Raw genomic sequence first — 26,063 nt, 5'->3', positions numbered from 1 at the left:
CAAGGTACTGGAGTGGCCACCACAAAGCCCTGACCTCAATCCTACAGAAAATTTGTGGGCAGAACTGAAAAAGCGTGTGCGAGCAAGGAGGCCTACAAACCTGACTCAGTAACACCAGCTCTGTCAGGAGGAATAGGCCAAAATTCCCCCAATTTATTGTGGGAAGCTTGTGAGGCTACCTGAAATGTTTAACCCAAGTTAAACAATTTAAAGGCAATGCTACCAAATACTAATTGAGTGTATGTAAACTTCTGCCCCACTGGGAATGTGATGAAAGAAATAAAAGCTGAAATTAATCATTCTCTCTACTATTATTCTGACATTTCACATTCTTAAAATAAAGTGGTGATCCTAACTGACCTAAAACAGGGAATTTCTACTTGGATTAAATGTCAGGAATTGTGAAAAACTGAGTTTAAATGTATTTGGCTAAGGTGTATGTAAACTTCCGACTTCAACTGTATATCTTAGCCAATTGGAGCTCTTGTCACCTGCTACATCCATGCTCTGAATGGCACACATACACAATCCATGTCTCAATTGTCTCAAAGCTTAAAAATCCTTCTTTAACTGTAATGTAAGCTTCAATTGGCTAAGACCCTAAATCCAATTGTGGTCAATGGAGTGTGGTTCATTGATAGTTTAGCTCAATGAGTGATGCAATCTCTTCAATAAACATTTGCCATTCTCCTCCATAATGTGTTACAGTATACAAAAGTGTAAAGAAAACAAAACTCAATGCAAAATTAGAGAGCAATGTTAAAACGAACATTAGAAACAAAAATATACAAGCCAGAACCAGAGGAGTTTGTTTCGATAACCGATTTCTGCCATAACAGCGCATTCAATTGTACGGACTATTTACAAATAACAATGTCATCATTTTTTTTATTTTACCTTTTTTCTTTAGGCAAGTCAGTTAAGAACAAATTCTTATTTTCAATGACGGCCTAGGAACAGTGGGTTAACTGCCTGTTCAGAGGCAGAACGACAGATTTGTACCTTGTCAGCTGGGGGATTTGAACTTGCAACCTTTCGGTTACTAATCCAAAACTCTAACCACTAGGCTACCCTGCCGCCCTCATTAAAGGTACAGTTAACAAAGTACATGATAAAAACACATCATTTCCCAATTACCTAGGCTTTCGTCGAGCAACCCAGTTATTATTACAAAGTGACGGTAATGAAATCATTCCCTTAATTACGAATGATAATCTCTGAAGTGATTTGGTAATTTTGGAACGTTTATTCTAGCATTGCCACAATTGATGCCAATGGACATGCTAAGAATACTAACATTCTGAGCTAACCAGATGCTGGTGAAAATGACTAAATAATAACAACAGTTAGTAATTAGAAAATCATGTATGAACTATTCCTTTAATAAGCAGGGACTTGATTGAACATATGAAACAGTTTGCAAAACATCCACATAGTGCAAAGGCCTATGGCTCCCCGATGGACACCAACAGTAGGCTAACACCATTTCTTTAGAGGGGGGGCATTGTTACACATGTATTCCCTGATGCTCTTAGCAATGGGTTAAAACATTAGAGCTTCAATGTTCTTGGGGAAAGCATAGAGGAGATAACAAAAAAATCAAACATAACTGTAAGAAAGCAATGACTTATTTCTTCTCTGTTTTCAATGTTTGTACAAAGTTCCAGAGGTCTTTAACCACCTGTATGAGACAGAGAGAGATAGAGAGAAACTAATTATAATGCATGCAAATTACATGCTGCATAGCAGAGAGCTATGATTTTTTACTAAAGAATGTATTTTGTGCGCCTTGCCTTGCCATGCCTGGGGAACAATGAATTGAGACAGCATGTAGGGGTACAAGGGGTTAGGTGGGGGGCAATAGTACATACCAGAAAGAATGACTAGGTGCTCGAGTCTGACACATCCCAGAGTCTTTGGCTTCAGAACCAAATCACTTCCACAGATGTTTTCTACACATTGGGATCAAGCCTCCCCTGACCGCACCTTGCAGTCTAAAGACTTTTCACCTGCACAACAACTGCCGATGATGACAGCATGTTCTTAATGGAGGCCTTAATATGTCAGGCTGTTGGATTCATCTCAAAGGATTCCTCATCAATAAAAAGACAGCCTGGTCTGTGACCTGACCCATCCTAGTGCACACACACTCTTGCGCACGCACACACATTTGAATGTTCCCATTTGCAAATACAACCGCAAAAGCACGCGTGCACGCACACACACTCTCAAGTCAAGCACACACCCAACCATTTAAGAGGGCTTGTTCTTGTTTGACAAAAACATTCCAATTCCAGTTGTAATAGTTTCCCAGAAACTAAACTGGAATAAAATGGTGATTAGTGAATGCAGTGTCATCACCATCTTGGCCCCATGTGGTCAAGATAAAAGGACTCCAAGTAAAATACTGCGAGGGTGCTGCATCGACATGAGTAAAAACAATCTTCAGTGTACATAAAGTCCCTGCATTACTGCATTACGTACAGTAGCCCTAGATTCATCTAGAGGAATATTCCTTCAGTTGGTCAAAGACCTTGAACATGACAGAGTCTGGTACCATTCACAAACCTCAAGTCCCTTAATTAGGGCTACAAAAGACACACTTGTGAGAGAACTACGACATTAAATCAATGGGGAAGACTTTGCCTTGGCAGGTCTACTCCCATTCCATCCCAAAAAGAGAGCGCGGACCCAAGATGAACATATTTCACTGCACACACTTTGCAACAAAACTATCTAAAATAACTGGGACAGTTTCTAAGTTGTGTGTTATACATTTCAATGTTTCAGATTTTTATTCAGCAATTCATGTCAACAGTCTATAATAACTACATACATACTACGATGCTGATGCTACAGCAGATGCTTTCACTATCAAGGCAACAAGAATACTTACTTTTTTATCTGACATCCTTAAAGAACTTTTGGCATAATTTTCAAACTTTGCCTCGGTCTTCGGAAGAGGTTTTCCCTGATTGGAAAAGAGACAGTAAATATGTTTTTAATCTGGGTGAGACATTTAATCAAACTAATGTTTAATCACACTAGAGGGAAAAACAACATTATTACAGTGTAATAACATGTATAACCTACAATTCTGTTTTATTCACGAGGCAAATATGAGGTGGGCCTTGTACAGCTGAGTCTGCCAATACAGTTGGAAGAGGTTACTGTAAGAGAGGAAGAGGAAGAGAGAAGCTAATCCCTCTCTATGATGACATGGCTGTGTGTGCGCCAGTGGTCAGTCACCCCCCACCTCAGGCCTGGTGGCAATTGGCGAGGTCAGAGGTTATTCCCACACAACTATGGAGGATGTGTTTCATGTGTTCCACTGAGGCTTTGCTGCAGCCCTTTTTGAATGGAATCAGTGGGAAAAACAAGACATCAATGTGAATTATCTTCAGAGAACACCTTTGATGCCAAGCAGACTTTGGCGTTTATGGCATGTTATGTATGGAAGCATGCAGAGGGAGAGAACACCACAAGATAACCTGTGGACTTTTGCTAAAGACTTGGCGCTCTAAGCTTTAACTATGAAGCATGAAAATGACTTATGGCTGGTCGATAAGAACAAAATATGATATCACAATACAGTGCCCTGTAAAAGTATTCATCCCCCTTGGCATTTTTCCTATTTTGTTGCATTACAACCTGTAATTTAAATTGATTTTTATTTGGATTTCATGTCATGGAAATACACAAAATAGTCCAAATTGGTGAAGTGAAATTTAAAAAATGACTTGTTTCATAAAATAAAAAAACAGAAAAGTGGTGCGTGCATATGTACTCACCCCCTTTGCTATGAAGCTCCTAAATAAGATCTGTTGCAACCTATTACCTTCAGAAGTCTCATAATTAGTTCAATAAAGTCCACCTGTGTGCAATATAAGTGTCACATGATCTGTCACATGATCTCAGTAAATATACACCTGTTCTGAAAGGCCCCAGAGTCTGCAACACCACTAAGCAAGGGGCACCACCAAGCAAGCGGCACCATGAAGACCAAGGAGCTCTCCAAACAGGACAGGGACAAAGTTGTGGAGAAGTACAGATCAGGGTTGGGTTCTAAAAAAATATCCAAAACTTTGAACATCCCACGGACGTTTGTCTTATTTCTTATTTGTTTCACAATAAAAAATATTTAGCATTTTCAAAGTGGTAGGCATGTTGTGTAAATCAAATGATAAAACCCCACCCCAAAAAATCTATTTTCATTCCAGGTTGTAATGCCAGGGGGGATGAAAATAGGAAAAATGCCAAGGGGGGTGAATACTTTCGCAAGCCACCGTATTTTTCAAATTTGTGTTTTTCAATAATACGTTCTAAATTGACTTTATGAGTTGTGCATGACCCTAGGATGTCAACACATACATTCTAACTGATTTCAATGGGGCTTTTTCCATTCTGTATGTTTTATACTGTTCAATCAAACTTCAACCAAAAGTTGCTCTCATTTGAGATAATTTCCACACTGCTACTTTTGGCTGCACAATATGGGCAAAATATCTTATTTTTCTTTACCAGAAATTGCTATTGCGATTTGACTTGCGATTTAGATCTAAACACTTGTGTAAACTCTTGAAAATTGTTAGAATGTAATTGTGGGCACTTTGAATACAGTGTTTGACATGACAACGAATGAAAAAGCCAGGGAGGTGTTCATAGAATTAGGAATTAGAATACTAATGGGATCTCTATGGAGGCGTTATTGTGACAGGGTAGGAACAAAAGTGTTGGTCAGTGTTTCCCAGGAGAGTGGGACCCTATAGTCTTTGGCTACATTAAATGTTTTCTCTTACTTCATAGCTAACATAGTTCTCTGATTTTAGATGATACTGTTGCACAAACAACATGCTAATTTACGCCTACTCCAGCACTGGTATTAGGCTGCATTAGCGAGCTACGTTTGCTCTGAGTACATTTATTAGTTAGCTAGCTAGCCAGCTAACTAGCGATTAGCATTAGCGGCTGACACAATTTATTTTAGCCACAACCTGCTCAGAAAAGACAAACTGGCGGTTTGTAGACAGTAAGATACACAAACTAATAGTGTAAATATACAAAACTCTTTATATAAAACAGATTTATATTAACTCAATGAGGCCCACCGTATGGCTGGCACGTTTTGGACTTCTAACCCCTTTTAAACATAGTGTGTTTGAGCTAAAGACTTCAGAGTTGTACCATTGTATTCGACGATTTCTTTTGCATCCATAGATACCAACAATTCGTCTGTGAGCTAGAGTGGTGTTTGTGAGACAAGGGTGGACCCCGAAGGGGCCTGGGCTGGGTCTTTTGTACAAAAACGTCTGTAGAGTCCGAATGGTTTGAGCTACAAACTATTAAAAACTATTTATGAAAAGCTGAGACTGTCACGAACCCACAAATGTTTTGCTCTGTTTCGCTCACAAGACACACAAGAGTCATTAGAAGGCCAGGGTCTATAATACTGTAATAAGCTCACATAGTTGCTTTCACAAACTCCACACAGTTGTCACTGACTCGTTGGATATTAAATTCCCAGTGAGCAAAAAAAGTAATAAAAAATAAATACTATTCTGTACTTACAGCATTCATATACATTCCTTTTTATCGGGTTTATGCTTTGGCTGACCTTGTTTTTTTATTGACATTTATGTCAAATTGTTTTGTGTTCTACCTGTAGCCCTGGTTGTCCTGAAAAGAAAATGGTAAAACACTTCATTGTGAGGCTAAATATAAGGGCTGGACATGTAGATAAATGAATGTCAGAAAAATGAAAAGCAGATGTTTCCTGGGGTCTCGGGACTGATAGGGTTAAGAAGCAAAGTAGAAAGCAGCATTGTTGTCATCAACATATTGTTGCATTGACCATGCACACTGAAGAGTGAACGGTCGCCAAGTGACCTTGTGGTCGAGGTCACTTGGGGTGGGGGGTGGGGGGGGGGGGGGGGTGGGGGTTGTTGAGAGAAAGAGAGAGAAAGACCATTCAAGTAGAGGAATAAACTATACAAACAGAGTGATGTTTTACATTTAACAAACCAAACATTGAAATACAGTTATAGAAGGTAAGGTAAAAAAAAAAAAACTGTTCCGTGCATCAATACCGGTCTATAGTAAAATACATTATACCGCATAACCCTAAAATGAACGTGTTACCTCTTTGGCTAACAACGCTAGCTTGCTCTTGATTTCAGGCACGGTGAGAACATTGGATGGGCCAGCTCCAGACTTTTCCTTCTGACTCTTGTCTTTTCCTCCCACTGGTGTCTGCAAGTCAAACAAGATCAACATCATTCAAAGTATCATTCAGTGGTGTGCTTGTTCCAGTAACTAACTAGCCTAACTGAAAAGTTGAAACTTAGGCTTAGATTGGTGTCAATATTCACTTGTTTCTACATAGGCTACATATCGTACCAGTCAAAAGTTTGAACACACCTACTCATTAAAGGATTTTTCTGTATTTGAACACACCTACTCATTAAAGGATTTTTCTGTATTTTTACTATTTTCTCCATTGTATGGATTGTATAATGGTTGTATAATGGTGAAGACATCAAAACTATGAAATAACACATGGAATCATGTAGTAAGCCAAAATGTTTTAAACAAATCAAAATATATTTTAAATTCTTCAAAGCAGCCACCCTTTCCCTTGATGACAGCTTTGCATATTCTTGGCATTCTCTCAACCAGCTTCATGAGGTAGTGACCTGGAATGCATTTCAATTAACAGGTGTGGCTTGTTAATTTGTGGAATTTCTTCCTTAATGCGTTTGAGCCAATCAGTTGTGATGTGAAAAGGTAGGGGTGGTATACAGAAGATAGCCCTATTTCGTAAAATACCAAGTCCATATTATGGCAAGAACAGCTCAAATAAGCAGAGAAACGACAGTCCATCATTACTTTAAGACAAGGTCAATCAATCTGGAAAATCTCAAGAACTGTGAAAGTTTCTTCAAGTGCAGTCGCAAAAACCATCAAGCACTATGATGAAACTGGCTATCATGATGACCGCCACAGGAAAGGAAGACCCAGAGTTACATCTACTGCAGAGGATAAGTTCATTAGAGTTACCAGCCTCAGAAATTACAGCCCAAATAAATGCTTCACAGAGTTCAAGTAATAGACACATCTCAACATCAACTGTTCAGAGGAGACTGCGTGAATCAGGCCTTCATGGTCGATTTGCTGCAAAGAAACCACGACTAAAGGACACCAATAATAAGAAGAGACTTGCTTGGGCCAAGAAACACGAGCCATGGACATTAGACCGGTGTAAATCTGTCCTTTGGTCTGATGAGTCCAAATTTGAACATTTTGGTTCCAACAGCCGTGTCTTTGTGAGATGCAGAGTAGGTGAACGGATGATCTCCGCATGAGTAGTTCCCAACGTAAAGCATGGCGGAGGAGGTGTGATGGTGTGTGGGTGCTTTGCTGGTGACACTGTATGTGATTTATTTTGCATTCAAGGCACACTTACCAGCATGGCTACCACAGCATTTTCAGCGCTATGCTATCCCATCTGGTTTGCGCTTAGTGGGACTATCATTTGTTTTTCAACAGGACAATGACCCAACACACCACCAGGATGTGAAAGGGCTATTTGACCAAGGAGTGTGATGGAGTGTTGCATCAGATTACCTGGCATCAACAATCACTTGACCTCAACCCAATTGAGATGGTTTGGGATGAGTTGGACCGCAGAGTGAAGGAAAAGCAGCCAACATGTGCAGTGGGAACTCCTTCAAGACTGTTGGAAAAGCATTACAGGTGATGATGGTTGAGAGAATGCCAAGAGTGTGCAAAGCTGTCATCAAGGCAAAGGGTGGCTATTTGAAGAATCTAAAATATAAAATATATTTAGACTTTTTTGGTTACTACATGATTCCATATATATTATTAAATAGTTTTGATGTCTTTCATTATTCTACAATGTAGAAAATATATAAAATAAAGAAAAATCCTTGAATGAGTAGGTGTGTCCAAACTTTTGACTGGTACTGTAGGTCTTTAGTGTGTTCCTCTTCTCACCATGACAACATAAGAAAATCATTCTCTACTGGCCAAAACACTTCATGTACATCCAATCAATGTATCTGTGAGGGGCATCTATGCCATTCGCCCATTTTCAACTGTCCCATAACAATGCGATTGGTGGTAGCTAGTGAACTGGCCTTGTGAGCCCAAGACCAGCCTGTGCTTAGTATGCTGGCTACAGCCCCTATCCTGACAGATTTAGTGTGACAGAGAGGTTCCTCCATTAGGGACAGCTTGAGCAGCCAGCTGGAAGGGGATTAAAGCAAACGGACACCAAATTCTACCCTAATTACAGCACCTTTTGACAAATATGGGGGGTAAAAATGATCCTTTTATTGCTTCCAAGCAGAAGAGAGCAAACCCAGACTTTAGCGTTGAGCAACAGAGAAAAACTAAAATATTAGTTAACTCCCCTAGACTGACACTGTGAAAGGGGTCATTCTACAATGGGAAACGCAGCGGCCGCTTGCTCACATTTCCCTAAACGTTTTGCGCTACAGCTAAGAGTGAAAAGCTACCAAGCTACCAACGAACACTTTGAGAAGTAATATTGAGTAATATTACAAACCCAGATGCTCTATATAGTGGTGAGAGACTTTCCCTCCTCATAGCAGTTATGTAAACTGACAACGTTTGAGTTCCATCGTCATTGTTTTCCTTTACAACACAAAGAGGCCCTTTGTTTGTTTGTCTGTGCGTGTATGTGTGTGCATGCAGGCATGCATACAGTGTGTGTGAGCCTCAGAGAGTCCTCTGTGAACATGGCGTTAACAGGGCTACAGGTGTGTCCAGAGCTGGGCGGACAAGGCCCCAGAAGTCATCAATTAGGAGTGTGTGAGTGTGATACAATTTGACACGCCATACACCGTGGCTTCGCGTTATACAAGGGAGCCTGTTGCTACATGCAGGCCCGGCTGGAATCCACTGTGATTGCAGGGTTTCATTGATGGACGGAGCTGTGTTAAAACTAGGGGAGAGGGACCTTCTTGGAGAGACTTTCTGTCATGCGACTGAGGAACTAACAATAAGAAAGCATTCTGCTTTTTATGACCAAGGAGTGATATTTTTGCTCCTATTGAACACTTGACACTTGCCTTATTTTTTTTTACCCATACCAGCACCATAGTACAGTGAAAATAATGACCCGCACGCAATCCAAAGCCACTTGTCAAAAATACATTTGTGAAAAGTATCATATTAACTCTCCGATTGTGCGTATTAGTGTTTTGACGTGACGTCAAAAGGTTTTTAGACAATCTTTGCTATTTTGAATGTTAAATATCAGCATACAATAACTGATGTAAAGATAGCAGAATCTACGCTAAAGAGGTGATGGGAGCAAATGAGGATAGTATATTCAAAGTTGGCACATTCAAATGGCATGTCACTCAGAATCACCACGGAAACATCAGGCGGTGTGCGTCCACAACAAGCGTGTGGACCCGGACAGTGAGAATATAATAGGCATGTCGCTAATTCAAACCATTGCATTTGAAACATATTGAAAGTAGATGCGTTCCATTGTATTTGGAAGATATTAAAAGTTGTGTAAACTGATCATTACCCAAAATAATAACAGACCAGATATCTTGATTGTGGGATGGACAAAGGAACCTCTTTTTTTGGCCTCCATCGCACAGATGAAAGGTATCAAATATGAGGGCAAAAACGCACACACACATGCACACACACCCTCACACCTTCGACTTGAAAAAACCCACATGCCACTGGCTACTGGCCAAGAAATGGCTGGCAATTTATTATTTGGGGGGCGGCTCTCCACTTCCAAAGGACAGCTGTGGAACTGAAACAGCTGATAAACAGACAGAGCAGAGCAAGCTGTTTAATCTGCGCCAGACACTTATTACAGATGCCACGGGACATGTGACTTAATCACTTGCACACTATCATTTGATGTAATCGCTCGTCTCCGATTCGCTCGTCTTCACTACAAATACATGGTCATGATGACACTTCTGCCGGCTAAGTCAGACTGTCTGAGGTAGTAATTGTTCCTTTGGTGTCTTGTAGGAGGGCTATGGGGCCAGGTAAGGAGACAAAAGACATTTCGCTGAGAAACTTCCACTCTCAAGACCAGGACAAAAAAAGTCCTGTTTTTATTGATAAAACAATAGAGCTCAACTTAATTAAAATAGAACAATATATGACCATTGAAAAAAGGATAAAAACAATCGTGATCAGGTAGGCAAGACACAGGTGCACATTAGGGATGTGTGAAATGGACAATGTTCAAACAACACATTTCTTTTCTTTGATTTTCAGTAAAAACATTTTTTTTAAATCTTAAAATTCCATGTGAATTCACAATGCTGCTGCCAGCAACGGTTTGGGTCTCATGGTGCGTCCCTTTCAGATTGTTAAACATTGCACCTGTACTACCATTACTGTACCTCAATTCCCCCTCACAAAGTTAGCATTTCCTTCTCAAAGTATTGTCATACAGGACTTCACTGCGGTTGCTTGCCTTTCCCTGCCATTTTTCCAACTGTTAACGACGATGAAGTAGTGATTGAGAGTCGACTCAAAAATAATTGATTCCTCGACTGCATTTCAATGTTTAGTTTGTTAAATGTGATATGCCGTGTAACGTCCATTTTTATTGTTTACTTGGTAACACTTTTGTTGACACCCAGTGTCATAACACGCTATGACACAATCATAATCATGTCATTATATGTCATAACAACAGACATAACTTGTCATAACCTGTTATCATATGGTCATAACACTGTCATGACACATATATTTAGACCTGTTGTGACATTATTTTATAGCTGGTTATGATACCTCCATAGGAGTGTAAAAACCCACAAAACCTACCATGGTAGTTATTTTATGGCTGGTTATGACACCTACATAAGAGTGTCAAAACCCACAAAACCTACCACAAGGCAAAACATTCCATTACACCATTACACATTAAATGATCATTGTAATTGCGCACACATTGATGTCAGACATGCACCAACGCAAATGCTCTGCTGCTGGTGACTGGGATGAAAGTCGATTTCAGAAACAGGACAAGACACCCTCTTGTAAATGAGAACTTGTTCTCAACTGGCCTACCTGGTTAAATAAAGGTGAAATACAAACAAAATAAAACGAAATAAAAAAGATAGACCTAGTGCACGGTTCTGACTCATACGTTTCTGCCTTTCCTCCAAATGTTGTAATTGCAATTTAGAGCAACACACTTTGGTGTAGTAATCATGAAAATAGAATAACTATTATAGAAGGAGAGTTTACAGTCTAACCAGACACCTAGGTATTTGTAGTTGTCCACATATTCTAAGTCAGAACCATCCAGAGTAGTGATGCTAGTCGGGCGGGTGCGGGCAACAATCGGTTAAAGAGCATGCATTTAGTTTTACTAGCATTTAAAAGCAGTTGGAGGCTACATAGAGACTGCCAGATGTCCGGACAACAGGCCCTCCGATTTGACACACTGAACTCTATCTGAGAAGTAGCTGGTGAACCAGGCGAGGCAGTCATTTGAGAAACCAAGGCTATTGAGTCTGCCGATAAGAATGTGGTGATTGACAGTCGAAAGCCTTGGCCAGGTCGATGAAGACGGCTGCACAGTACTGTCTTTCAACGATGGCGGTTATGATATCGTTTAGGACCTTGAGTGTGGCTGAGGTGCACCCATGACCAGCTCGGAAACCAGATTGCATAGTGGAAAAGGTACGGTGGGATTCAAAATGGTCAGTGATCTGTTTGTTAACTTGGCTTTCGAAGATTTTAGAAAGGCAGGGCAGGATGGATATAGGTCTGTAACAGTTTATAGGCAATCAAAAGCTGTATCTCGCAATGGAATGCTACAGTTGAAGTCAGAAGTTTACATACACCTTAGCCAAATACATTTAAACTCAGTTTTTCACAATTCCTGACATTTAATCCTAGTAAAATGTTCAAACATTTCTGGTAGCCTTCCACAAGCTTCCCACAATAAGTTGGGTGGATTTTGGCCCATTCCTCCTGACAGAGCTGGTGTAACTGAGTCAGGTTTGTAGGCCTGCTTGCTCGCATGCACTTTTTCAGTTCTGCCTACAAATTTTCTATGGGATTGAGGTCAGGGTTTTGTGATGGCCACTCCAATACCTTGACTTTGTTTTCCTTAAGCCATTTGCCACAACTTTGGAAATACACTTTGGGTCATTGTCAATTAAGAAACCCATTTGCGACCAAGATTCAGCTTCCTGACTGATTTTGTGAAGTGCACCAGTCCCTCCTGCAGTAAAGCACCCCCCACAACATGATGCTGCCACCCCCTCTTCGGCTTGCAAGCGTTCCCTTTTTTCCTCCAAACATAACGATGGTCATTATGGTCAAACAGTTATATTTTTGTTTCATCAGACCAGAGGACATTTCTGAGGACATTTGCACTTTTCGCACCAAAGTACGTTCATTTCTAGGAGACAGAACGCATCTCCTTCCTGAGCGGTATGACAGCTGCGTGGTCCCATGGTGTTTATACTTGCATACTATTGTTTGTACAGATGAACATGGTACCTTCAGGCATTTGGAAATTGTTCCCAAGGATGAACCAGACTGGTGGAGGTCCACAATTTTTTTCTGAGGTCTTGGCTGATTTCTTTTGATTTTCCCATGATGTCAAGCAAAGAGGCACTGAGCTTGAAGGTAGGCCTTGAAATACATCCACAGGTCCACCTCCAATTGACTCAAATTATGTTAATTAGCCTATCAGAAGCTTCTAAAGCCATGACATCATTTTCTGGAATTTTCCAAGCTGTTTAAAGGCACAGTCAAATTAGTGTATGAAACTTCTGACCCACTGGAACTGTGATACAGTGAATTATAAGTTAAATAATCTGTCTCTAAACAATTGTTGTAACAATTACTTGTGATATGCACAAAGTAGAAGTCCTAACCGACTTGCCAAAACTATAGTTTGTTAACAAGAAATTTGTGGAGTGGTTGAAAAACAACTTTTAATGACTCCAACCTAAATGTAAACTTCTGAATTCAACTGTATATCTCGCAATTTCTTGGCTTGTAATGTCTCACAATTTCAGTAAAGCAGGGCCTAATATCAATGAATAGGATAGGATACTGATGAGATGAGTGAGATGCAACACTTGAGACTCTCACACAGTCACACACAGTATGGGTGCATGTGCATGGGTTCGCTTCATGCTGTTCACAGAGTGGTAGCCAGGGCACCAAAACAGCGGAGATGTTCAGCCTCACTTGCCGGCTAACTTTACACAACTTTCCCCAGGCCTTTATAGCCTATTGTCTAGTTAGGCTATAACACAGAATATTATAGGTTTTGTGCTAACTGCACTGTGATAATTGTTTTTGTGAAAACATAAAATAAAACATTTGCCAATAGTGAAGATTTATGTCTTCCAAGGAGAATCCCAGGCAGAGCATCTTACAGCTTTACGACCGTGGCGCATGCTCGGAGGCATCACCACAGAACAGGCAGCCTGCTTCCACTTCCATCAATCAAAAAGTACTAAGACACTACCGACTATAAAATTCAGACCGACAAACTTGAACGGCAGTCATATCGACCCACTTCGCTCCACCAAAAACAGTAGATGACGGGGCAAAGAGTTTAGAAATATGGTGAGAGGCACTGGCAAAGGATCTGACGAGCCACCCTAATGACCAGTCACCTGCACTAAGAAAACGCCTGCTTCCTCCAACCTCAGGGGCATCTGGGAGCAACCTGCCTGCTGCCCCAGGCATCAAACACCCGTAATGAGAGCAATTGGGAGAAGGTGTGTACAGGAAGCGAGGGTGTGAGGAGGCTGTTTGAGAGGGAGAGAGGGAGGGAGGGGTGGCTGAGGGCTGGGGGGGTCGGGGTTAGGATTAGGTAGGGTGGGACTGGAGGGTTAAACTGGCAGGTTTCAGAGGTTAGCCTGCTGGTTAATCCACGCTAGCACTTTAACAACGGCTGTCGTAACGTGCTGAACAGCGGCCATTACAGAATTAAATAGATTAGCCAGCGCGCTCTACCACACACCGCACGCTTCCCTGAGGGCTACGCAATGCCCCGGGTGATTAGCATAGCAAGTCTCACCTCATTGTGCATTAGCGTCTGACATCACAGACAAAGGGTACAGTTTTCTGTCCGAAACAATGTTCTAGGAGGATCTTGATCATTTCTTGTCATGACAGGAAGTGTTTTAGGCGTTTTACCTTACATATTGTTTGAGAGAAAAGGACATGTTGACTTTGAGACACTGCTATCAAGTTTTGAAAAAACGAAATAAGAGATTCTCACATGGTTAATTTCTTTCTTGATTAATGCTCATCAAAGTCTAGCATATGTTATGTCAATACAAGAGAGAAATGACAGGTCACTGGTAATGTTTAAAATCAAGCTGGAGTCATTTGGGGGGCTACGGGGGTGGGGGCTGATTAGGGCATTCTTAAGGACGGGTGGAAAATGAGAAGGTTGCAAAGGTGGGAGGTGGGGGGAGGGACATTTTAGCATCAAAGTGGTCTTCAACCCAAAACGGTAGGTCAGGCCGAGGGGTCGTGGTCTTAAACCCCGTCCTGGGAAACGTGTTCAGGGGTCAGATGTGTTTGTTTAACACAGAGAGAGTTCAATCCTTGGGTTTGTAAGGCTGTCGTCCAAGACATTCCACCTGAGAAATGAAGTACCAGTCTAGAGCTAATTGCTACTTGGATTCATCACATTCTTTGCTGTGCTTTGATTCCATGCAGCTTGCTGAGTCTGGCAAGTACCTCTGGGACAGTGGTCTTATAAGCAGACAAGTCTTATAAATATTTGTCTTGACATGAACATTCAAATGTAACTACTATGAAAATGTACAGGTTTTAATAAGCTTTATTTACATTTAAAAATGTAATCTCGTCTCTTGTGACAAGACTGGCAACAGAAATGTCTCTAGAGCCCGCAGGATTTTCTACATTGTCCCGCATGAACAATTTCATGGAAGGAAACAGCTGATGCGTCTGTTCGCTACACATCACAACTCCTATATGGCGAAAGATGTCTGCAAGTTTTCATGTTCAGCAGCATAATGGCGACCTTAAGAATCTTCTTTCTAAACTAGCTGGCAGAGAACATGTGTTTTCCAGGAGTTTGTTTTGAAGCCCAGACCACAAATGCCCCCTTAAACTGTCTGCTTTGGGATTGCCTAACCACAAACAACTCCTTGGAAACTCTCATTGCCTCCTCAGCTCTAGGACTATTTTGGAATCACATGACCTTTTCCCATAGATTGAAAACTCTACAATTTATCTGGCAAATGAAAATACCACTTTTGGGAGCAGCCAACAGTGATTCATTTGGATGTGCGTAATTACTCTGGCTTCATGGCCTAAAGAGGCCTAAACAGGTATAAAAGTTTGGTTTGAGGTTTAGCCAATGGTCCCCCTTGATTCCCTGGTGAGCTATTCTGCGCCAATGTCACACTTTTAGGCTTCTGCCCCAAAGGCTCCGGGCTCTGAGAGACAACAGCATTAGTTGGGAGAGATGCGGGAAGCACTATACACAATCGAAAATCCAATTACAGTAATCGTTTCATTTGGGAGGACATGTTGACACTGCAAAAAAAGTGTTGCCTTTGTCAAAATAGACCATAGCACTTTTAATACTTTTCAGTTTGAACAGCATTAATCTCACTGTCCGTCTGTCTGTACACTACTTCAGTCAGATCAGTAAAGGAGGTCGTTGGGGAGTAAAGGAGGGCAATTAGTATGCTCTCTGTCCTCTGTGTTTCAACCCAGGAAGCATATTAATATCCATGCTGCCACTGCTCATCACTATAATACAGTATGAGCATGACAAAGAGACAGAGAGCAAAGAAAAGAAGAGGAAGTAGAAGAAAAGACAAATAAATAATTAATGAACGAGAGGAGCTGTGTGTGTAGCAGGATAAATCAACAGGTGACCGAAATGCTCAGCTGTCGTCTGGCTCTGGGGCTAGAATCAGTGCTCATGTCGCAGGTATGTGCATCTGCCCTGCTTTGATCTCTCGCGGTCTGGCACAGTTAAGACTTGGACGCTGCCTTTAAAATCACAAACAGACACACGCACACAATGATACACACACACAGGCACACACGAACACGCACACTGTTCAAAGACAAAGGCCAGGTGCAATGACGGACTGTTGAACAAGAGAAGGGGGTATCAGACAGAAAGAGAGGATAAACAGAGCAACGAAAGAGAAAGGTGGGAGGACTGGGGGACAGGACATGGAGTTCTGGGTGCCTTATCGAGGAGAGGGGGTGGGGTGGGGGAAATAGGAACTCCCAATGCCTAGACTTGTAGGCTGTGTTTGTCGAGTTGTCTTTACTGCGATAGTATGTGTCTCACTCTGCACAGTGCTGGTAGAGTGCTCAGGTAGATTACAGAGGAGAAATCCCATCATTATACCCGGCAGACCCTGTGCTTTAGTCTCGAAAAAACAGATGGGTACAAGAGGGAACAAGATGAAAAAGTTTCCTCCGCTCCGTCTCGAGCAAAATGGCCGCAGGTCAACGGGTGCAGAAATGAAAGAGCTAAAAACATGTCTAGTTTACAGAACATGCAATAACTATGAAACATTTACAAAATTGTATTTGACACTGATATGCACTACACAAATAAGACATGATGTTAGACAACAACAAAAAATATATCAAATATAATATGCCTACAATATGTCACAATCCTAACTTTCAAAGATGGTCCCGTGTGGCTCAGTTGGTAGAGCATGGCGCTTACAACACCAGGGTTGTGGGTTTGATTCCCATGGGGGACCGGCGAAAAAATGTATGCTCTCACTACTGTAAGTCGCTCTCGTCTGCAAAATATCAACATAATAGTACTTTTTGGATCTAATGCTGTGTTTAGACAGGCAGCCCAATTCAAATGCCCCCCCCCCCCCCCTAATTTGTCTTTTGACCAATCGGATCAGCCCTGAAAAAGATCTGACATGAAAAGACCTGATGTGATTGGTTTAAGACCAATTTAGTGGGAAGAATATCAGAAATGGGCTGCCTATGGGAACGTGGTCTATTGGCATGCTCTGCTACATGGACAAGTCCTTGTCTAGCATGACACCTAGTGGACATAAGATACATCATCTATGCCCAGTATCATGTTTTTAGTAGAACAGAATAAAAGGGCTTACTTTCTTTATGGTTGGTTTGACTGGGACCTTCTGTACTTTCACGTCACTCTCATCTTCATCACTATCATCGTCGTTGTCATCATCACTACAAAAGAATAGAACACGAAAATGAATGTCACGTTATCTAATGGTAGTCCAACAAAGATACATGACGCAAGACACACACCAACAAACCTAAAATACAAAAAAGAAGATTCATACTCATCATCGTCGTCATCTTCATCGCTATCATCATCATCATTTGACTCCATTTTCAGTTTCTTCTGCAAAGGGATACAATATTTTCAAACTTTTGGTAATAAAGGAATATGCTGAGGAATATGGTACAGTATGTAGTCAGGACAAAGATTATTGGCACCCTTGATAAAGATTAGCAAAAAAAGAATACAAAATAAAGAATACAAATACTGAGCTATTATTGTACGCTCCAAAAAATTGGGAAATTATATTTTTTATACAATTGCTCTGTGAAAGAGATTTGGTTCAAAAAGAAATATTTTTTCTCTCAAAAAGATAGTATTCAAAATGATCGGCACCCCTGTTTTCTAGACCTTTCAATACCTCACCTTGCGAGGATAACGGCACTGAGCCTTTTTCTAACATGTTTTTTGAGAATGGAGAACATATTGGATCAATAGCCAGCCTCCACCCAGTACCCTGCCCTGAACTTACGTCACTGTCACTAGCCGGCTACCACCCGGTTACTTATCCCTGCACAATAGAGACTGCTGCCCAACGTACACAGGCATGGAACACTGGTCACTTTAATCATGGAACACTGATATACTATATATCCTATCCACACTGTCCATAATGTCTATACATCCCATCACATATATACTGTATATATTTATACTCCGGACTCAGACATTGCTCATCCTAATATTTTTTAAGTGTCTTAATTCCATTGTTTTACTTTTAGATTTGTGTGTATTGTTAGATAGGAACACAAGCATTTCTCGACACCCACAATAACATCTGCTAAACATGTGTTTCCGAAAAAGTTTATTGATTTGATGTAAATGTCTGAAGTTTGCTAAATGGCATTGACACTTGGATTAGAACCGTCGCTATTGTCAGATAACATGAAAATAAAGCTCTTTGGCCACGCAGATCATTGGTGGATTTGGCATTGAAAGAACGATGCATATGCAGAAAAGAACCCCATACCTACTGTAAAATATGGTGGTGGATCTTTGATGTTAAGGGGCTATTTTGCTTCCAATGGTCCTGGGGCCCTTGTTAAGGTATATTTTTTTATATTTTTTTATTTTATTTTAATTTTATTTATTATTATTATTATGTTTTCTTCTTGGGCCTCTATAACTATATCTATTGTTTTTATTTTTGTTGTTGTTGTGTGATTTGGATTAATCCCCTCTACCACACGGAACCCCACTAATCTACTGACGGAACGCAAGAGGTGGCTAACAACAGACCTCCATCCTATGCTAGCTTGCTACCGATGCCCTGGCTAGCTGTCTAAATCACCAACCAACCTCTCCACTCACCGGACCCTTTTGATCACTCGACTAAGCATGCCTCTTCTTAATGTCAATATGTCTTGTCCATTGCTGTTCTGGTTAGTGTTTATTGGCTTATTTCACTGTAGAGCCTCTAGTCCTGCTCACTATACCTTATCCAACCTATTAGTTCCACCACCCACACATGCAATGACATCTCCTGGTTTCAACGATGTTTCTAGAGACAATATCTCTCTCTTCATCACTCAATACCTAGGTTTACCTCCACTGTATTCACATCCTACCATACATTTGTCTGTACATTATACCTTGATGCTATTTTATCGCCCCCAGAAACCTCCTTTTACTCTATGTTCCAGACGTTCTAGACGACCAATTCTCATAGCTTTTAGCCGTACCCTTATTCTACTCCTCCTATGTTCCTCTGGCGATGTAGAGGTGAATCCAGGCCCTGCAGTGCCTAGCTCCACTCCTATTCCCCAGGCGCTCTCTTTTGACGACTTCTGTAACCGTAATAGCCTTGGTTTCATGCATGTTAACATTAGAAGCCTCCTCCCTAAGTTTGTTCTATTCACTGCTTTAGCACACTCTGCCAACCCGGATGTTCTAGCTGTGTCTGAATCCTGGCTTAGGAAGACCACCAAAAATTCAGACATTTTAATTCCAAACTACAACATTTTCAGACAAGATAGAACTGCCAAAGGGGGCGGTGTTGCAATCTACTGCAAAGATAGCCTGCAGAGTTCTGTCCTACTATCCAGGTCTGTACCCAAACAATTTGAACTTCTACTTTTAAAAATCCACCTCTCTAAAAACAAGTCTCTCACCGTTGCCGCCTGCTATAGACCACCCTCTGCCCCCAGCTGTGCTCTGGACACCATATGTGAACTGATTGCCCCCCATCTATCTTCAGAGTTCGTGCTGCTAGGCGACCTAAACTGGAACATGCTTAACACCCCAGCCATCCTACAATCTAAACTTGATGCCCTCAATCTCACACAAATTATCAATGAACCTACCAGGTACCTCCCCAAAGCCTTAAACACGGGCACCCTCATAGATATCATCCTAACCAACTTCCCCTCTAAATACACCTCTGCTGTCTTCAACCAAGATCTCAGCGATCACTGCCTCATTGCCTGCATCCGTAATGGGTCAGCGGTCAAACGACCTCCACTCATCACTGTAAAACGCTCCCTGAAACACTTCTGCGAGCAGGCCTTTCTAATCGACCTGGCCGGGGTATCCTGGAAGGATATTGATCTCATCCCGTCAGTAGAGGATGCCTGGATATTTTTTTTAAATGCCTTCCTAACCATCTTAAATAAACATGCCCCATTCAAGAAATTTAGAACCAGGAACAGATATAGCCCTTGGTTCTCCCCAGACCTGACTGCCCTTAACCAACACAAAAACATCCTATGGCGTTCTGCATTAGCATCGAACAGCCCCCGTGATATGCAGCTGTTCAGGGAAGCTAGAAACCATTATACACAGGCAGTTAGAAAAGCCAAGGCTAGCTTTTTCAAGCAGAAATTTGCTTCCTGCAACACTAACTAAAAAAAGTTCTGAGACACTGTAAAGTCCATGGAGAATAAGAACACCTCCTCCCAGCTGCCCACTGCACTGAAGATAGGAAACACTGTCACCACTGATAAATCCACCATAATTGAGAATTTCAATAAGCATTTTTCTACGGCTGGCCATGCTTTCCACCTGGCTACTCCTACCCCGGACAACAGCACTGCACCCCCAACAGCAACTCGCCCAAGCCTTCCCCATTTCTCCTGCTCCCAAATCCATTCAGCTGATGTTCTGAAAGAGCTGCAAAATCTGGACCCCTACAAATCAGCCGGGCTAGACAATCTGGACCCTTTCTTTCTAAAATTATCTGCCGAAATTGTTGCCACCCCTATTACTAGCCTGTTCAACCTCTCTTTCGTGTCGTCTGAGATTCCCAAAGATTGGAAAGCAGCTGCGGTCATCCCCCTCTTCAAAGGGGGGGACACTCTTGACCCAAACTGCTACAGACCTATATCTATCCTACCGTGCCTTTCTAAGGTCTTCGAAAGCCAAGTCAACAAACAGATTACCGACCATTTCGAATCTCACCATACCTTCTCTGCTATGCAATCTGGTTTCAGAGCTGGTCATGGGTGCACCTCAGCCATGCTCAAGGTCCTAAACGATATCTTAACCGCCATCGATAAGAAACATTACTGTGCAGCCGTATTCATTGATCTGGCCAAGGCTTTCGACTCTGTCAATCACCATATCCTCATCGGCAGACTCGACAGCCTTGGTTTCTCAAATTATTGCCTCGCCTGGTTCACCAACTACTTCTCTGATAGAGTTCAGTGTGTCAAATCGGAGGGTCTGCTGTCCGGACCTCTGGCAGTCTCTATGGGGGTGCCACAGGGTTCAATTCTTGGACCGACTCTCTTCTCTGTATACATCAATGAGGTCGCTCTTGCTGCTGGTGAGTCCCTGATCCACCTCTACGCAGACGACACCATTCTGTATACTTCCGGCCCTTCTTTGGACACTGTGTTAACAACCCTCCAGGCAAGCTTCAATGCCATACAACTCTCCTTCCGTAGCCTCCAATTGCTCTTAAATACAAGTAAAACTAAATGCATGCTCTTCAACCGATCGCTACCTGCACCTACCTGCCTGTCCAACATCACTACTCTGGACGGCTCTGACTTAGAATACGTGGACAACTACAAATACTTAGGTGTCTGGTTAGACTGTAAACTCCCCTTCCAGACCCATATCAAACATCTCCAATCCAAAGTTAAATCTAGAATTGGCTTCCTATTTCGCAACAAAGCATTCTTCACTCATGCTGCCAAACATACCCTTGTAAAACTGACCATCCTACCAATCCTCGACTTTGGCGATGTCATTTACAAAATAGCCTCCAATACCCTACTCAACAAATTGGATGCAGTCTATCACAGTGCAATCCGTTTTATCACCAAAGCCCCATATACTACCCACCATTGCGACCTGTACGCTCTCGTTGGCTGGCCCTCGCTTCATACTCGTCGCCAAACCCACTGGCTCCATGTCATCTACAAGACCCTGCTAGGTAAAGTCCCCCCTTATCTCAGCTCGCTGATCACCATAGCATCTCCCACCTGTAGCACACGCTCCAGCAGGTATATCTCTCTAGTCACCCCCAAAACCAATTCTTTCTTTGGCCGCCTCTCCTTCCAGTTCTCTGCTGCCAATGACTGGAACGAACTACAAAAATCTCTGAAACTGGAAACACTTATCTCCCTCACGAGCTTTAAGCACCAACTGTCAGAGCAGCTCACAGATTACTGCACCTGTACATAGCCCACCTATAATTTAGCCCAAACAACTACCTCTTTCCCAACTGTATTTAATTTTAATTTATTTATTTATTTTGCTCCTTTGCACCCCATTATTTTTATTTCTACTTTGCACATTCTTCCATTGCAAAACTACCATTCCAGTATTTTACTTGCTATATTGTATTTACTTTGCCATCATGGCCTTTTTTGCCTTTACCTCCCTTCTCACCTCATTTGCTCACATTGTATATAGACTTGTTTATACTGCATTATTGACTGTATGTTTGTTTTTACTCCATGTGTAACTCTGTGTCGTTTTATCTGTCGAACTGCTTTGCTTTATCTTGGCCAGGTCGCAATTGTAAATGAGAACTTGTTCTCAACTTGCCTACCTGGTTAAATAAAGGTAAATAAATAAATAAGGTTAACGGCATCATGAACTTGATCAAGGATCTGGAAAGATTCTGTGTGGAGGAATGCTCTACGTTTTTTCCCAATATGTTCTCCATGTTCTCATAAAACATATGACAAAAAGCCTCAGTGACATTATCCTCGAAATGTGAAGTAGTGAAAGGTATTGAAAACAAGGTTGCCAAAAATGTTGACCCCTATAATATTATTTCTTTATTATTTGTTGTCTTTCTCAGAGAATTAGAATAAAATAACATAATTTCCCATTGTTATTTTTAAGAATACAGTATTTGTATAGCTCAGTATTTGTATTATTTATTTTTGAGTCTGTTTTGGCTTTATCAAGGGTGCCAATCATTTTGGACCTAAATGCATGCAGTTGAATCCAATCCAATAATGAGCTAAGTAAACAGCAGGAGGAACATACCGGAGCTGGACGCTTCCCTGAGTTCAAGCTTGATGGCCTCGTCACAGGTGACGAGCTGTTTTCCTCTTCTTCGTCATCAGAGTCCTTCACATCTACAAATTGAGATTAGGTTACACCTGATCTCAATGCTGCTGCTGCTGTCTTGTACTGTCAAAAATGTCACCTTATATCTAGCCCAAAGAGAGTATAGAAACAACTAAATCAGCAGAGTGCAAATGAAGTCACTCACTGATAAAATGCTGTCCACTGATGTACACTGGCCCACAGCCAGACTGGAGGCGGAAGGTTACTGGAGGGGTGATCCCAAACCCTCCTAAACTCATCTGCCAAAATTAAGAATAAAATAAGGAAGTCGATTCAACAAAAAATCCATAGATGTTCAACGTCACAAACTACATTTATTACAGAATGTACATTCAACTTGAGGAAGGGAGGATCCCACACACCTGCAAGCAAAGGTGTCTTATCAAATGATCTATTACTACATTATCTTATCAAAACATCTATTCAGATGTATCTGCTTGCTAAACATTAAAGAAGTGGGTGCTGCCAGACAGTTGTGAATGTGAATTCCAAACTGCCAGGCCACTGTTCTGGTTGCGATAGCAACCAAACAAAACACAGATGTATGTGTTAGAATAACTACTGTAAAAGTGTTCAGGTAGTTATAACTTCCATAAATAACATAATTATCCACTCACAGCTAGTGTTTTCAAGCCCTGAACCAGAACCAAAATACACACTAGCTTGTAACATTGGCCCGAGCTATGCAGAAGGCAACAAGCCAAGCATGTTTAAACAATGGAGGTCATAAACAGAGACAATCAATCAAATGTATTTTATAAAGCCCTTTTTACATCAGCAGTTGTCACAAAATTGCTTATACTGATACCCAGCCTAAATCCCCAAAGATCAAGCAATGGTGACAGTGTTCTCTGGATCAGGGCAGCAGTCATATTTTCAATTTAATAGGTGGAAACTGGATTACTTTAGGAGCAACAAGCCTGACATAATGGAGACATAGCCGCTCATGGTCTGCTTCAGAGTCATTAACAAGCAACAAGTAGCTGTCTCTAGAGCCACCAATGTAGTGTGTGCAAAATCATGTGAAATACACTGGAAATGGGTTGTGTGGTTCATTGCATCCAGCAGTGTTGTGGCTTGTATCATGGCCAAACATACCTGTAGCCATACCTGTAGCCAAAGAAGCTTCAGGTAAGTAACAGCACAGAACTATGGCGATTCATCATTCGAAAACACTCACAGAGGGCAGCACAGACGGCTTCAGCACAGCCAGTGGAATTTTGGTGGTCTTTCCGTCGTATGTGATGCCCTCGATCTCCACCGTGTGAAACTCCTCCTCTGCCTCAGCACCCAGGCACACCTGCAACACCAACACACACAGCTGTTTCACAGATATGATACTGTATGTTTCGACCACGTTGGAACACGCCAGCAACCTACAGTCTCCCACATTTCTCTGTCAACTATCACCTCTGCTTGGTGGCAAAAAGGGAGAGTGACTGAAAGCACATTACTATGATGATATCCATTTTGAGGACAGGGACTGAGTCATTTGCAATGGTAGGAAAAGGTTAGCTAAGTATAAGAAAACACATTGTTGATTAAAATGTTATTCCTTTAAATACACATCAAAGAACTATGACTAGATATTGTATTCATTGTATTATTAGTCACGTTTTCTGACATTTATAATATTGACAATGGTGAACTTGGTACATGCAATGTATGCATATGCAATGTATGTCTTACATTCTTCTCTAACAGGTGCACATTTGTGCACAGGTGCAAAGATAAATATACTGCAGAAAGTGTACAAATAAAAGGAATCGATGAAGAATATATAAAAACATTCCAATTACAGAAACTCTCACAGTGTAGTTTAATTGAAACGTGTCAGTTGTCAAGACCTAATCCCGATGGACCTTTTTAACTCATCAGGACATTTTTATTTTCTTTTTTTAACTAAATAATTAACCTTTGGCCAAGTACAGTGTTATGATATTCTCTAGTCCAGGGTTCCTCAAACTCGTCTTTTTTTTTGTTCTAGCACTACACAGCTGATTCAAATAATCAACTAACCATTAAGCATTGATCATTTGAATCAGCTGTGTAGTGGTAGGGAAAAACGTGCACCGAGTTTGGGAAATGCTGCTCTCGTCTAACACAAGCTCGGGCTCAGAATTGGCATAGTGATGATCTTACTGCTTTGAGTGACAGCTGATGATCCGCATCGTCGTCCTCCTCAACTTTGAACTCCTTTCTGTCCGATTTGAGTGTACAACCTTAAGTTGACAACACATGGGTTAGCAAACTCAAAGCAAATAGCTGTTGGCGTACTACAATTCAAAAACGGAAATATAACATTATCATTGACAACAAATTAATCTAGTTAGCCTGTTAGTTTGCTAAAACGCAAACTAAGAGCGGTTTGTTGAATTGGCGCGAGAAGCGCATTACTGTTACCTAGCTTAAATTGAACTAGCTAGATACATATGGTGTGTTTGGGACAGCTATAGCTAGCTACACAACGAAAGACTCACGTCTGTTATTACTAACAGTTCACTAAAATTAAACTTGGCAGTGCAGACGTGCTCACCAAATAAATACATTTGAAATTTGGTTATATCTGGAACGCTATCGTCAGCCATTTTCCCCTGAATGTTATTGTTCTGTTCCGTAAAAGCAAGTGACATTCAGTAAGCCAATGGGATAGCTGAAAGGGTAGTAGTGGAAATCAAACGTCCAATCGAAACAAAGGCTGGGGTGGGACAAAAGGGGGAAACATACACTTTGGTTTACGTCCGCTAGATGGAGTCATTGCAAATAACTTAAAAAATAAGTCTGTATGTGTGATAATTCCAGAGATTGGAACATTACTGTAGTATGATGCTGCTGTTTTGTAATGGTGTGTAACACTTTACATGACATACAATTGCGTTTATACTTGTGTTGTAATACTATCTACTACAATAGCATTACTACTTCTGTTATTGCACAGTAATGAAGTAGTGTTTGCAATAAGGACCTGTGCATATTTCTCTAATTACAGAAATCACTCAACGCCATTGCTAAGCAAAAGAAAAAATACTATCTACAACATGTTGATTCAGTGTTGTTGTGTAAAAATAACAATGTCACTACTAGGTACAAGACTAACTTAATGTAACATGTTGCTGTGGGTCAAAAGAACAGGACCACTTTTAAGGGTTCACATTAATGTATTCTTCATTCC

At 41.2% G+C, this 26,063-nt stretch overlaps 1 protein-coding gene across 1 annotated transcript; it reads right to left on the bottom strand.

Moving 5' to 3' along the window:
- Positions 1-1,231: 1,231 nt before the first annotated feature.
- Positions 1,232-25,575, bottom strand: LOC109905250 (nucleophosmin-like). Its single transcript, XM_020502524.2, has 10 exons — positions 25,428-25,575; positions 25,034-25,113; positions 24,072-24,191; positions 23,037-23,130; positions 22,808-22,899; positions 17,364-17,425; positions 17,163-17,247; positions 6,139-6,249; positions 2,897-2,971; positions 1,232-1,681 (listed from the first exon to the last, which is right to left on the bottom strand). The coding sequence occupies exons 1-10, from the start codon at positions 25,522-25,524 to the stop codon at positions 1,628-1,630; spliced, it is 870 nt and encodes a 289-aa protein (XP_020358113.2). The 5' UTR covers positions 25,525-25,575; the 3' UTR covers positions 1,232-1,627.
- Positions 25,576-26,063: the final 488 nt, after the last annotated feature.

Source organism: Oncorhynchus kisutch, linkage group LG15 (genome assembly GCF_002021735.2).
Source record: "Oncorhynchus kisutch isolate 150728-3 linkage group LG15, Okis_V2, whole genome shotgun sequence".
NCBI lineage: Eukaryota > Metazoa > Chordata > Actinopteri > Salmoniformes > Salmonidae > Oncorhynchus > Oncorhynchus kisutch.
The sequence above is the reverse complement of the archived record's forward strand: the minus strand, read 5'-3'. Positions and strand labels throughout refer to the sequence as shown.